General features: G+C 41.3%; 1 protein-coding gene across 6 annotated transcripts in view; it reads left to right on the top strand.

Annotated features, from left to right (window-relative positions):
* Nucleotides 1-490: 490 nt before the first annotated feature.
* The window catches only part of LOC118231837 (probable phospholipid-transporting ATPase IA), a 114,286-nt gene continuing 100,583 nt past the window's right edge, over nucleotides 491-14,193 (top strand). For all 6 annotated transcript variants that reach the window (XM_035426133.1, XM_035426131.1, XM_035426135.1 and 3 more), the window contains exon 1: nucleotides 491-832. In XM_035426133.1, the coding sequence (XP_035282024.1) occupies nucleotides 784-832 (49 nt within the window). In that variant the 5' untranslated portion in view covers nucleotides 491-783. The remainder of the gene's footprint in view (nucleotides 833-14,193) is intronic.

Raw genomic sequence — 14,193 nt, 5'->3', positions numbered from 1 at the left:
AACCTTTTCTCACCAGGTTTATGTATCATTATAGCATAGCACATTTAAGCGTAGCCTACACGTGTATGATTTCGTTACAACCACGACTGAAATTCATGATGTGGTCGTGAATTACAGTTTCTTACACTGAAAAAAGAAACGTAGTGTCTAGTCCGTCAGAATCTAAACGACCACAGACCAAAAGCATTTTAATGTTCCCTCGCATACTAAAACCTACTGCTCAAATACCGGGTTCTTCCACGAGCACCGCTAATGTTCAAGGAATATAGGGTGACACAAACAGTATGTAACTTTTATTTTTATGATACAATGTCAAATCAATCAACTATAAGTGTCGATTTGTATAATTTTTCAGTCGAATTTGTTTAAATACTGCAAAAATCTTGAACTGTGAACGTAAATCGCCAAACACGCGCAGCTCTCGTCTCTCGCACCCCCGTGCGACCCAGATGGTACACTCTGACTTCTAAAGTGGCGCTGTTACACTAGGTTCACATCAGGAGATTGGATCGATTCTTGAATAGCGGTGAACTGCGTGCAGTCGCATGATGTGATCGAAACCGTGAATCCACGAGAGCTCTCAAATCCATCTGTTTCCTTCCTTGCAATGGGACTATGTGGGACTATAAGCGCCCTGGATAAATAAATCGCGACTTTTAATATAGCGACGAAATTCTGTTTCATGTGGACTAGTTTACAAAACACGACGGCGGAAAGGAACGGAACAGGCAATTTTAGAAGTCGGGGTTTGACAGGTGCCTTTGCCCGGCTTGGTGTGGAGATATGCATCCTGTTCAAAAAACGGTTTCTGATCTCCGCTCCCGAGTGGAAGGTGGGTGGCAAGCTAACGAGCTAACACTGCGTTGCACAATGACAATGAATAGCCAGTGTATTATTGATTTATTTAGATTGCACTGGTATGCTTGCATTTATTTGCACTCATTGCAACTAGCAAGTCGTGCCATACCCTTATCCACAGAGCGCAAGGCTAGCGAGCTGTACATGTTGGGGCAGTAGCTATTTGATTACATTTACTCCCTGCACTGAATTTACATCTGCAAAGAGAAACTAGGAAGAGAAAAAACTTGGGCAGGCTAATGGCCAGTTTTGCCCAATTGCAGTGAAGCTTAAACAATGTAAAATGACTTGAAGTAGGCTAACGTTGGCGAGATCTGATTTCTGCCGATTGCCTGTTTGAAAGTTGACGGGCCGTTTACCTGACACATAGGTAATTTAGAGAGGGAAGACTGTATAGAAGTTAGTTTATGCATGGTAAAGATGCCTGAAACGAGTTAATGGTGCTTTCAAGACATTGCCTCGTGACCTCTCCAAGGAAACCCGGAACAATGATCACGGGGAATTGCTATGGCACCTTTACACATGTAACTTAGCTAACTTTTTGCAAAGTTACATTCTTGCGTAATATATACTTTGAATATTTCAGACTTCCCGATCATAAATATTGAAAATTATTAAATGCGTTAGGAAATGATAGTCAGATTGAATCCATACCCACGCAATTGCTTATTTATTTATTTATTATTTTATTTTAGTTTTGCAGTTTTGATGGCATATTTTAAAAACAACGATCAAAGTGACTCGAGCGACAATGCATGCCCGTTCTGTTGATACTGAAGTTAAGTTTATTTTGTTTGAGTGAATGAGGTTAGTCTCTTTTCACTTGCAATTGCTGTTCACTGTGTTTCTCTGTTACGGCTAGTCAGAGCTTAGCCTTTCCTTAAAAAAGCGGTAAAATTCAAAAGAAGCAATTACCAGTTATTCTGAATTGACGTCCACCAATTCACAGCGCCTATAGCAGTTTTGTTTTCGGGGTAACAATGCAACTAGAAAGTCGTATAAAATAGCAAAATTCCAGCGAGTGCTCATTGGCGTTACTAATCGGCTATCAACAGTAAACTGTAGGCTACAATTAGGGAAAAGCATTTTTTTAATCACCGCACGCTTACTTTACATTCACGCAGTCTTTAACACTGGTGAATGAATGCTCCCAAACACGCATTGTGTCACTGACAATTAAATATTATTGACACAATTAAAGTCATTCATGCTTTTAACTATAGTGTAGATTTTTATTTGTGATGTGCCGCGTAAAATTCGCACTGAAAAAATAGGATTTCCTGTCGAACGGATAGACTGTTTCCAGGACATATACCGTAGTTCACGAATGAATAGTGACTCAACAGGTTGGCCACCTTGGAGCATTCTGGCCTTTTGGTGTTTGTCAATGGCGTGACTTGGTTATGTAGTAGGCTTTTATTTTTTCCAACCAGAAGCAAATGTGTGAGCCGTGTGAAGGTACAGAGGCGCTATTGAGAACGCAACCTGGAACATCGCTGCGCTTTAGGCAAGTAGCAAGCTGATTGATTTGTATTGACCAGGGCTGTTTTTACAAGCCCCTCCGTCATGCATATCCTTTCGAACCCCTATGATCGAAGGAACCTGGAACCCTTTTTTTGTATGACAGTACAAATAAAAATAGTTCTTGGTGCTTTCTTTTTGTACATCAGGCCTTCACTGCCTGCACATGTAGCTGAAATGACATGGAATGCGCTGTCACTGAAAATATCTTCATTTTGCATTAGATGATATTGTAAAAGGAACTGTTGACAGGATTTTTTTTTTTTCCAAAGCTAGATTCAGTAAATCTAGTGATCCAAAAGACACATTTATGGTGCAGGGGTGCAGCAGTAGCTTGCATCCACTTTGCCTCATATCAAATGCATGATAAGACGTGATAAAAAGTGATTTCAAGTCATTGATGAGTTGAATCAGTTGTTCTGGTGCTGGACAGGAACTAAAACCTGCACCCGCACCAACTTTTTTATGAGATTGGGCACTCCTGCTGTAGCCCGAAGAGAGCCGTAGTATTTGGCGTTTTCCCTCTAAAAGTGCATTGATTTGTTCCCCTGGCTTCCCATCCCTGTGAGAAGTATCCTTTTCTTCGACGCCAGCACTTCTGAAACTGTAGGAATCGATTGAGTCTGAGCCAAAGGAACCTGTGACCTCTACCATTCTGTTTTGTCGACCACATCTGAAAGGGCCAGTGGAATATTATTGAATAATCTTTTTACAGTTTGCAGTTGGCAGTTCTGAGCTCTCAAAGAGATCCTGCATGAATGTTTTGGACTTGTCAGAAATTGAATCACAAGACTCATTACAGTACCAATGTCACTAAGCCATCGTCTGCGATTTCACCAGCCTTCATGGAGAACTCATAAGTCTATTGTGCATACTAAATGGGGACTAAAATTGTCCTGTCTGATTACCGTTTTGGCATCATCTTCCCTTGGTTACATGCGCTTCTTGTTTTGGAAATAGCCAGAGTCACAGGACCTTTGAGTTGTTTCCAAAACAGCCTTATTCCTGACATAGCTAGTTCTCGCACATGGCAGTAATGCCCTGTGATCACTTGGTCACGTTTCTTTTCATTGGAATGGAAAACTCATTCCACAGTCCATGTGGAGCTGTATGTTTTTTCAGAACCATTCCTCGGTGGTTGCTCCACTACTTGCATTCTTTTCTTGAGTCTACACTTTGTGCAGTTGGTAGTTCCTTGATCCCACTTCATTTGTCCATTTATAGCAGAAATCCTTTGTAACCTAAGTGCGATCATCTGGATCATAAAGTGAAATGAGAAAGCATTTCACACTGGTAATTGTAAATTTTATGACCGTAGGACATTGACTGGCATTTCATCAAAGGTCATAACTTTATTCATATGTGATATGGACATTTGGTTGAGATTTGTTGCCATTTATAGAATGTTCAAATCCAAGCATAAAACACCACCACCATATCAAGCCTTTACTGAAAGCAACTGAGACATTTGAGTGTCTAGACCATAATGCAATATTTCCTAACGGGTGTGCCGTCAGGCGAGGTCAGGTGTGCCATGTGAAAAATCCTTTAAAAAAAGTTTAATGTGCGAATGAATTTTAAAAAAAAAACTTAAATGAACAAGTCCCATTCACAAAAGCCAAAATAAATGTAATTAATATGCATGTCGCTTAATTAAAACCCCAAAAAACATTTAGGCCTACTGTTGGCACGTCACATCAACGTCGCTCACGTTTTTTTTCTGTCGGCGTGGTGTGCCAAGAGATTCTGTAAATTTGGAAGGTGTGCCACAGAAGGAAAAAGGTTGGGAAACTCTGGCATAATGAATTCCACCCAGTACCAGGATGTTATAGCCAAAAACCAGGTTGCCTCTGCCGGGAGGCACAGACTTGGTCATAGCAGGAGCTTCATGAAAAACAATAACCCCAAAGTAAACGTACCTGAAAATAACAGAAGTGAAAGCAGAATCAATGTTTTGCCATGGCCAATCTCCCATGTTAAACCCTATGAATATCCTTGCTCTGAATTGAATATGGCAGAGCAGACACCTTTGACAATACATTTTTCATAAAGTAGACTTTTATGCTATTTAATGCTATATTTAATATATTTTATTATTTTTATTTCATATTTTAGCATATAGCCTAGTCATTTTGGAGAAAGCACTACTGGAAATCAACAGGGTATAGCCTTGCACAGGAACTTTCTCTGTGATTAAAATCTGTGGTTAATATCGTTTTTATTGCCTTCATAGGTAAAGATTTTCAAAAATCGGTGACCCATATGAAGGTTTAATATTTTAGTTTGTGCATGTTCATCATAGACTCCTCTGGGGAGAGCGTTGCAGAGTGCAGAGCGTTACCTCTTTCTGTAACAAACGAGGCAAGGTAATGACGGTTATGATAATGAAATCTTTAAGAAAAACCAAGGGAACGTGTTTGGTTATATATAGGCTACACCAAGCATTCATAAATGAGCTGAGTAGGAAATGTTGACTTGAGATGCATTTCAGATGATCAGCTTGAGGTTGACAAAAAATGTGAAATCCTTGAAGATGTGCTTGTTGTTGTAACAACTGTAGCCTAAGTTAAAGCGCTTGACATTTATCAGAAATCAACCGTCCAATCCTTTGAAGTTCAGATTATGAACTCAGTGTTTTTCTAATAATGGTTTAAATTAATTTGATGCAAACTTACAGAATAGCTCAAATGGATCTTGATCGTCTATATTAGTTTATACATCTGATTTAATTTTCTATTTACCCTTCAGTAAATAGTTTATGGTAAATGGTAAATGGACTGCATTTATATAGCGCTTTTATGCAAAGCGCTTTACAATTGATGCCTCTCATTCGCCAGAGCAGTTAGGGGTTAGATGTCTTGCTCAAGGACACTTCAACACGCCCAGGGCGGGGTTTGAACCGGCAACCCTCCGACTGCCAGACAATCGGTCTTACCTCCTGAGCTATGTCACCCCCAGTTTATATATAAATGCAGTTTATATGCATGTTATTAAATTCTTGTCAGAGTTGACTTTCTTTTTCCAGGAGGCACGTTTGGCATTCAAACTAGGCTATTTCTAAAAGTTTTTGCAGGCAGATTTATAGGCAGCAGTGTCTGCTGCTATCCTAATAAGCATAAATGCTAAAAGCTTCTATCTTCTCCCTCACTAGCAGATATTGTTATTGTAAAATGGATACTTTTTTTCATTTAATTGTGCTGTAGTCCTTTAATGTTGACTTCTTCATGTGTTGTGAAGCATTGGTAAAGGTTGTAATCTGAAAATAATGCCTCGGATTGGAAAAAAGGGAGAAGCACTCAGTGGTTAAGAATAGGGTTGTTGTATAGTGTAGGCCTGGGGTCTGTGACCCTGGTCCTGGAGAGCCACACAATCTTAGCTGGTTTTTGTTTTCACCTTAAAATCAGCAGTTTACACCCAAGTGACCAGGTGAAGTGAGTTAAACAGCTACAAAGATAAACAAAAAAGGACCAGAATAGGATCACAGTGATTAGTCAAGGACAATTTGTGCCTGTACATGAATGTCTTCCTTAGTAACACTAATCCCAGTAAACAATCAGGACAGAACAGTTGGTGACACAATGGATGGATACTGGAATTCACACCATCTATTTTCATCTTCTGTCCTTTATTTAAAGACTCTGCCCTACCTCAGTCCTTGAGGAATCTTCCATCAAGCCCAAAACGGTCCCCTGCAGTCCTGACCCTTGGTCTGGGCCAGCCCAGCTTGGTTTCCCTTGTGGTGGGAGTGTGTGTATATGTGGGGTGTAGAAGGGTGTACCTTCAGAGCCCTGCTGTTGGTTACTTGGTTTGGACAAGTTTGGACAAGTGGCAGAGAAAGGGAGGGGTCAACAACTTGGCTCCCCTGTGCACAGGGTTCCCCAAAGGTCAGTAGTTGGTCGGAGGTCAACTTCTGTCTGAGCTAGCAGTCTTTGTCCCTCATTTAGGGATATGCTTTTCAGTTCCTTTCATCTTCAAATGTTCTGTAGCTTTCAAGATATGTTGCCTTAATGGAATATCGCTCTTTATTTGCCACACTTCACTTACTCACTGAAGTATGTGAATTCAGAAAAAAGGGAGAAATCCCATGTGATTGCAATGTGATCACCTTGGATGTCAGTTCTATTTTTAGAGAAAGTTTTTTTTGTCTCCCTTTTAACAGAATGGGTGACAGTAGCGGCATCATTTAGTCATTTTAAAGCCAATGCTTTTTTAGATTCTGTGCTCAGTTTTTATTTTGGCTGTTGTGTTTCATCTCGAATCCATACAGGAAGCAAGGACGAAATATACAGTGAGCCGCATACTGTTTGGGGAAAAAGACACATTTTTTCTTGATATGACTCTACTCCACAATTTTAGATTCACTTGTGGTGCACCATCCCAGCTTTTAATTAAGCGTATTTTTATGGCTTCACCTTTTATACATAGCCCCCCATTCCTGGGCACCATAATATTTGGGACTCATAAATGTTATGTAAATGACATGTTTAGTACTTTCTTGCATGTCCTTTGCACGTAAGACTGGTTGAATTGTGTCACCCATAGATGTCACCAGGTTCTGAGTATCTTTTCTCATGATGCTCTACCAGGTCTGTACTTTAGCCATCTTCAGCTCCTGCATGTTTTGGGGGTAGTTGCCTTGAGCTTTCTTTTTAGCGTATGGAGCGCACATTCAGTGGATTCTGATTGGGTGAATGACTTTGGTGAATGACTTAGCCAGTCAAGAATTCCTGTTTTTGGCTTTGACTTTCAGTGGCACAATTCTGGTACACATGCTTACCAACAACAACCATAGACTCCAAAGGCAATCAAAAGCAAATAAGAATAGAGACTGAAAGCTTAGCTGCAGTAAGGATACAACTAAACACACCTGACTAATCAGAAACACCTGTGAAGCTACTTGTCCCAAACATTATGATTCCCTGAAATGGGGGACTGTATAAAAAGTGCAGTAGTTTCTACATGGTGAAATGAAAATGTATAAAAATTCCCTTTAATAAAAACTAAGAGTGCACTTTAAACACACGTGAATTGTTTGGTAACAAATCTAAAATTGTGGCGTACAGAGCCAAATCAGGAAAAAATATGTCTTTGTTCCAAACATTGTGGAGCTCATTGTATGTACATTTTCTTTTTTCCAGAATATTTTCACAACAATGGGGGGCTGTTTATAGCTATTGGGTAATCATGCCAAGATGGGCCTATTGCGTTGACCTTGCTTCTGTGCATGTGGTTGCCAGATCTATAGACTCATTATGACTGTGGTTAATCATACAGCAAAATCTTTGCCCCTCCAACCCCCCCACCTTCTACCCAACACAGTCGTAAACATGGTAACACTCTGTCTCCTATCACCCCTTTTTAGAAGTAAAAGTTAATTACCAACACGCATTGGCACATAAACCTGCCTCATCGCTCGACATTGACCCTTGTAAATTGCCTCTCTGAGCTTTTATTACCGAGCATGGATGGATAAGGGCTAAACAAATTGCTCAGACAAATAGAGTGGACCAGCATGGCCTACCTTTTCACTTTCACTTTCTCAGACTGTTCATCTGAAATCCTGTGTAAACACTTCATTGTATGGGGGGGTGGGGGTCGCAAAGTTCTATTTCTGCAGCATGAAGGCAACAGGGGATGGTTTGCGCTTTAGGACTTTGGTAAAATTGGTCATCAGTCGATCGGAACATCCCCTGGATCTTGGTCAGCCCGGTCCATTCGTCCAGCGGTTGTGGTAAAACCCCGGCAGGTGATGTGGAATAGTCCCCCTGCATCACCCCCACCCCTTCCGGCTGCCCCCACCAGCAGTCGTGCTTCAGCACAGGGCATTGGTGCTGTCTGTGTGCGTGTGTGTGTGGGGGGGGGCGTCTGCTGCCTGGCCAGGGTTTCCGTTAGTTTATTGCAAGCTCGGGGTCGCCCACCGGGCCTAAGCATCGGGGATTATTATTTTTTTTTAAATGCATTTTTATGATGTTTTTAAACTACAGTCACAGTGGGGCGGCTTGGGTGGAAAGCTCGCCAGCGACATCTGTTGGCTAAAATGTGAACGCGCTATAGGAAAAGAGCAGGTCTGAGATCAGTGTTCTTTACCCTCATTGAGCGTAGAGTGATGTTCAGCACTTGATGCTCCCAACTATCACACGCTAACGGTATCTAGCAAGGCACCATTTCTTAAGTAGGCTAACTAACCTCGTTACAAACTGTTATCACTTCATCTCGTCGGTAAGTACGTTCTTTTCATATTAACTTACGCAGTGTGTAGGTAACGTTAAACTAGTAGCATGAATGTAACGTACGATACATTGCAACATTATATGATTTATTAATCGCCATCGTTAGCTTGATGACATTGATGTGCATGACAACGTTGTCATTTACCTAACTTAGCTAGCTAACTAAACAGTCAGTAACACAGATACATGGATATTTTGTTGTTTGTTGAAATGTGCCCACACTGCCCAGCATTCCAAGGCTGCACGTTGTTGTAAGATTCAGTAGCCAATCAGTAGGCAGTGTTGTGCATATCCCACTCTTACAGCTCGTTTCCAGCCCAAACCACTGCAAAGAGAGCAAACTTTTTTTTGTCAGTGACATTTCCTTCTGACATCTACGACGGCAATCGCAACAACAACATTTATTCTGCCTTTTTGTATAGCTATTTCCATGGATAAAACACATTTATTATTATAATTATTATTTATTGGTAAAAACATTTACTTCATATCCAGGGAGATAGCCAACTGCTTGCATGTTACATGACATGTGTAGCCATTTAGTAATATGATCGCATCAAGCTAGAAAATAACCTGTTAATCCTGAGGAATTGCTGAGTTGTCTTAGAATCTTTATCGCAACAGAATGTATCAAGGCTGACAGCCCGGGTCAAATTTGTTGTGACAGCTGCCGTCCAAAACAAATACCTGAGAGAGGCTGCCTGCGTGTGTGCCTGCCTGCATGCGTGCCTCCCCCAAGGCGTTACGTCATTGTTTTACAATGCGCAGCTGTCGTAGAAACATGCTGGCTTCGATAAGTGGAATCGATGAGCTCGGAGGCATACGAGGACAACTTGGAACCGGTTCTCGATTCCCATCCCTATTTAAATGTGCCCAGCATTCCAAGGCTTGTTGTAAGATTCAGTAGCCAATCAGGATTGAATACAAGTTTTTTGTAGAGTGCAAAAACTTTGATATTATTTAATTTAATTTAATTTAATTTAATTTAATTTAATTTAATTTAATTTAATTTAATTTAATTTAATTTGTTGTTGTTGAAAACACAGAATTCCAAGTCCGTACATTGTTGTCAGATTCTTTGTAAGACTATCCTATGCTGTAAGTAGATTTTTTAAAATGTGTGTTGAATAAATTACTTATTTATAACAACATTCACACTGTATAGTTATATTTTCAAATCTCCAGTCAGCTTTTAGCACTGAATTAATGTAGGGCCCTATGGAATCTGTGTTATAGCTTTTTTCAAATTTTCAATTCCGCGATTCCGCCCGTGATTCTGTTATCATAAAATCTATAGGGCCCTACTTTAATGCTGCCATCAGTCTGTCGCTGGCCTGCGCCGGGCCCCCATCAAAAAATACACTTGGCTGCCGGCCCGCGCGGGGCCGCTGGCCCCCGTCAAAAGATATTTGCCACCGGGCCTAACAACTTTTCTGGGGGAAACCCTGCACCTGACACAACCCATTACCCTGACATGTGGCCCACGTCCAACCTTACTGCACCGTCAGTCCCTCGATTAAACCCCGCCCCCTCCCACCCCCCCCTGTTGCCACTCCAGTGCCTGATGTGGTTCAGCTGCTTTCATCTGTACATTATAGGGAAAAGCAACAGCACGATTATTCCATAATTCTGATAATTCTAGCCGTGACTGCTATACTCATTCTCAGTTCCTCCACTGGGCTCCACCCCCCCAACCTCAGCTCTCTCAGAACTCAGGCGAAAAGTCAGGCATAACAGACTGCAACTGACAAACAAAAAAGAAATGGAGGGAACCGGTTGTCTGTGACGGAACAAACTACAGACTAAACGACAAACCAAACTACTGTGAAGCAAAAGGAGTAGTGCGGAAGGCCGCGTCGCCCGCCTGTCCGAGAAGAGGGCCATTTAAGAAGAGTGGCATAGCTCGAACCCTGAGCCTTCTGGCGTCTTTGTGATGCATTACTTGAGAAAATGCATGGCAAAATGGATGTTTTTGTTGTTTCAAATGATGAAATCTACTAAATGCTTCTGTTGGCCTGTAGGTAGGAGAGGATGTCGCACGCTGCATACCGATTGCATCACCTTTTTCCTGGTGAAACATTTTCCATGATTGATGCCTAGACTGGGTGCAAAAGCATAGTAGTAATGCTTATAATTTAAATGTGAGCTCAATGAAAAATCTGTACTATGGCTTCCAGTTTTTTTTCTCTGTCTTTTTCTTTAGGTGAAGGAGAATATAATAGCATTCTACTGAATAACTGGTCACATTTGTAAAGAGGAATAGAGGAAGTTTTGCTGAATGTATGATTTACATTTTCTGGATTTCCTCATTTACTGCAGCTTCTACATGAAATGCTTTTTGAAGGAACAATAGTAGATTGTTGTGTTTACTTAAATTCCGCTTTCACTCATATAATGATTAGGCCTAGTGACTGAAAATGAACAAAATGAGATTAATCTTCCTAAGACGGTGGGGAATTACGTGTTCTAGTTGCATTCATAAGGTTATTTCACAAAGGAGCTGGTGGGAGGTAAAGTCCAGAGCTTGTCCAACATGCTTAACATGTCAGACTTCAACTCCCATCATGCTCGTCTTAAGGTTTTCTGATGCATTGGCATTTCAGTGTCTAACTATTAGTCTTCAGCTGTAAGTAATGGATCATTCTCCTTGGCAGTTAATCATGGTTGTAACACCTCTGTGTTCTTCAGCTTGGTGACTGTTGTTTTATCTTGTTGACTGATGGCTACGTTTAAAGATGACTCATGCAAAGCCAATTGTTTTAAGTCAACACAAACACACCCATTTTCAAAACCATCATGCCCAAAAAGAAAGAATAGTCACCCGTTTTCTATTGTAGTGGGTTGGATGTGAGAATTGGAATGGTCGCACTAGACTGTTGAGCACAAAGTGTAGTCTGCAAGTGTATTACAGGAAAGGGGAAGATTGTGTTCTGAGAAGGGAGGTTGCATTCAGGCAAAGAGTAAGTTAGACTGGAGAAACTGCTCAGTTTCACTTTTCTTTCTTCTCCACAGACAGGTTTCAGATTTGGTCTCCCCCTCCTGTGGAGATGCTGAAAACACACACACTCAGACACAGACACATTCCCAAATAAATAAATAAAAAATAGTTTACCTAGTGTGAAGAAAATGTCACAAACCGAGCTAACTTTGCCCTTCACATAGGGCCTACTTGCTCTGTTTTTTTATTTTGTGAACATTGTCAAAATGAAACCGCAGATTTCAATTAACTGGAATCCTTAAAAAATGTTTTTATGAAAGCTGTAGAGTGAATCTCTCTTTTTTTGTACCCAAATCCTTACAGTGACAAGGTTCACATGCATTGTGGTTTCATTTCATTGCATTTATAACGCAAGGGTTGCAGCTTTATGACATCACAGTCACACCTGTATAGCATAGGGGATACAGTTTTATGACATCAGGGGCACAGCTCAATGACATCAGGGGCACAGCCTTATGACATATGGGACATCATTTTATGAATTGTCCCTTTATGAGTTGGGTTCTAGGGTTTTGGTGTTTTATTTTGGTCTCTGCTACTGTAGCTGCACGCCAGCATAGATCCTACTGTCACTTTACTCTAGGCACCCCCGCAGGAGCTCCCAAAGTGTGCTGGGAACCCGTCACTCCTCAAAATCCTTGCAGCGGTCCCTTGCCACCTGCACCCCTGTCAGAAAATGATTTATTAACACTGAAGGGCTTGGGGGGAGCGATGCTTAATTAACACCTCGGATAGAGAGCCTTGGGATTGGAGCTCAGTGGGAAAGTGCGTATGGAGATCATGGGCTTTATGGCCTACTTCACTGACACCTGTCCTTTTCAGTTAATTTAGTGTTCTAGTAGCACACATAGCACTTAGAACTGGTCCCCTATTTATTCCAGTTCTGTCTTTGGTAGGGTTGCAGAATTTTGGAAGTATTCAGGAGTGAAAACTATACATGGGAATTTACGGGAATATATGGGAATTAATGGGAGTAAAAGGGAAATTGTGTTATATTGGTGTTATATTCACAGTCTGCATGTACCGTGTCATATGCAAATAGAAACATGAACCTTTACCGTATCACATGCAGCCATTTTGCAAAACCTACTAATAGAAATCATAAATTGAAAATTTAGTTTTGACTTGAACTTTAATTAAATGAGTTTTTTTACATGGGATTGTTTCACTGAAGAACAAAAGAACAGGAATGTTGAATAATGTATTCCCCCTGATGGGAGAATGCACTGTGTATGCTGAGTGTTGCATTTCTACTGAATTCCCATTAAATGAGATGCTAACAATTATCTGTGCATGAGATGCAAAAATGCACTGCACATGTGATGGAAGAATGCAAATTACAGGGTTGTTGACTGAATTTCCGTTAAATGGGGATATTTAAACCAAAACATGGCACATCGAGAATGACCTTTTTATGTGTATTTTGTTCTCCTGAAATTATTCACTGTTATAAGCTTTATATTGAAATTTGGCAAAATTCCCCAGCTTAAATTCCCATGGAAAGTTTCCAGAAATTTTCCTGGAATTTACCTGGAAATTGCATGATATTTTGCAGCCCCAGTGGAACTAGACCACTGAGTCCTCAATTAATATTTTGAATCCCCTTTGTCTGCTAGTACACTCACAGGAGAGGATGCCCTCTTTTACATTACAGTACATTACAGGCATTTGGCAGACGCTCTTATCCAGAGCGACGTCTTTTAGGTCCTCAACCTCTGATTGCGGGATGCCCGTCTGTCCCAGAATGCAAACTCGCATAACCCCCTGGCAGCCTCCCACGGCTTGCTATTATATGACCGTGGGATCACCAGGGTGGTGCTATTTTAGCCTCTACCTCGTGGCCGGATAGAGGTGGTCTCCACCATCCCGCTGCGAGTGGTGTTTAAAAAAAAAAAGAGAAAGAAAACGCATAAAGTCCATGACACGAGTCAGGACTCAGGACAGATGGGAGTAGAGGAAGGAGGCGGGAGGATTTTACGTGAGATCTGTGTCGAGCTTTCCACTCTATTTCCCCCGATAGCTGGCACAGGCTTAAAGGGGGGCGGTAAGGGGGTGGGGGTGGGGGTGAGGGACACTGTGCGAGTGGGGTATTGCTGGAAGGGGTGTCCCATTACTGCTGTTTATATGACTCTGCATTTTGTTCTCGCTGTCTTTTAAAGCAGCAGTGCAGTGTTGTGTTCGGGTCCCCAAACTCCACTTCCTGTTTTATTTCCTCGTAACCTATTTATAGGTTATAGGATATAGGTCACATGTCGTAGGTTAGCACATCTCAAATGCCAACCATGGCCTGACCTGTGACTACCGTAGCAGAGGGAAAACATTAGGGCCCTGAATGCAAGTGATGGGTGTTGTGATTACATGGCAACAGTGTAGCATAATGGCAAGGGAACTGGGTTTGTACCCTAAAATCTGCAAGTTTGATTTCCAGGCCGGCCAATGCCGTTGTATCCTTGAGCAAGGTACTAACCTGGATCTGTTCAGTATACATCCAGCTGTATAAATGGACATTTTGTAAAACTGCAAGAGATCGGTAAGTTGCTGTGGATATGAGCATCTGCTGAATGTCTCTAATGAGTGCAATGTGAT

Source organism: Anguilla anguilla, chromosome 7 (assembly GCF_013347855.1).
Source record: "Anguilla anguilla isolate fAngAng1 chromosome 7, fAngAng1.pri, whole genome shotgun sequence".
NCBI lineage: Eukaryota > Metazoa > Chordata > Actinopteri > Anguilliformes > Anguillidae > Anguilla > Anguilla anguilla.
Note: the sequence above shows the minus strand (reverse complement) of the source record. Positions and strands in the feature narration are given on the sequence as shown.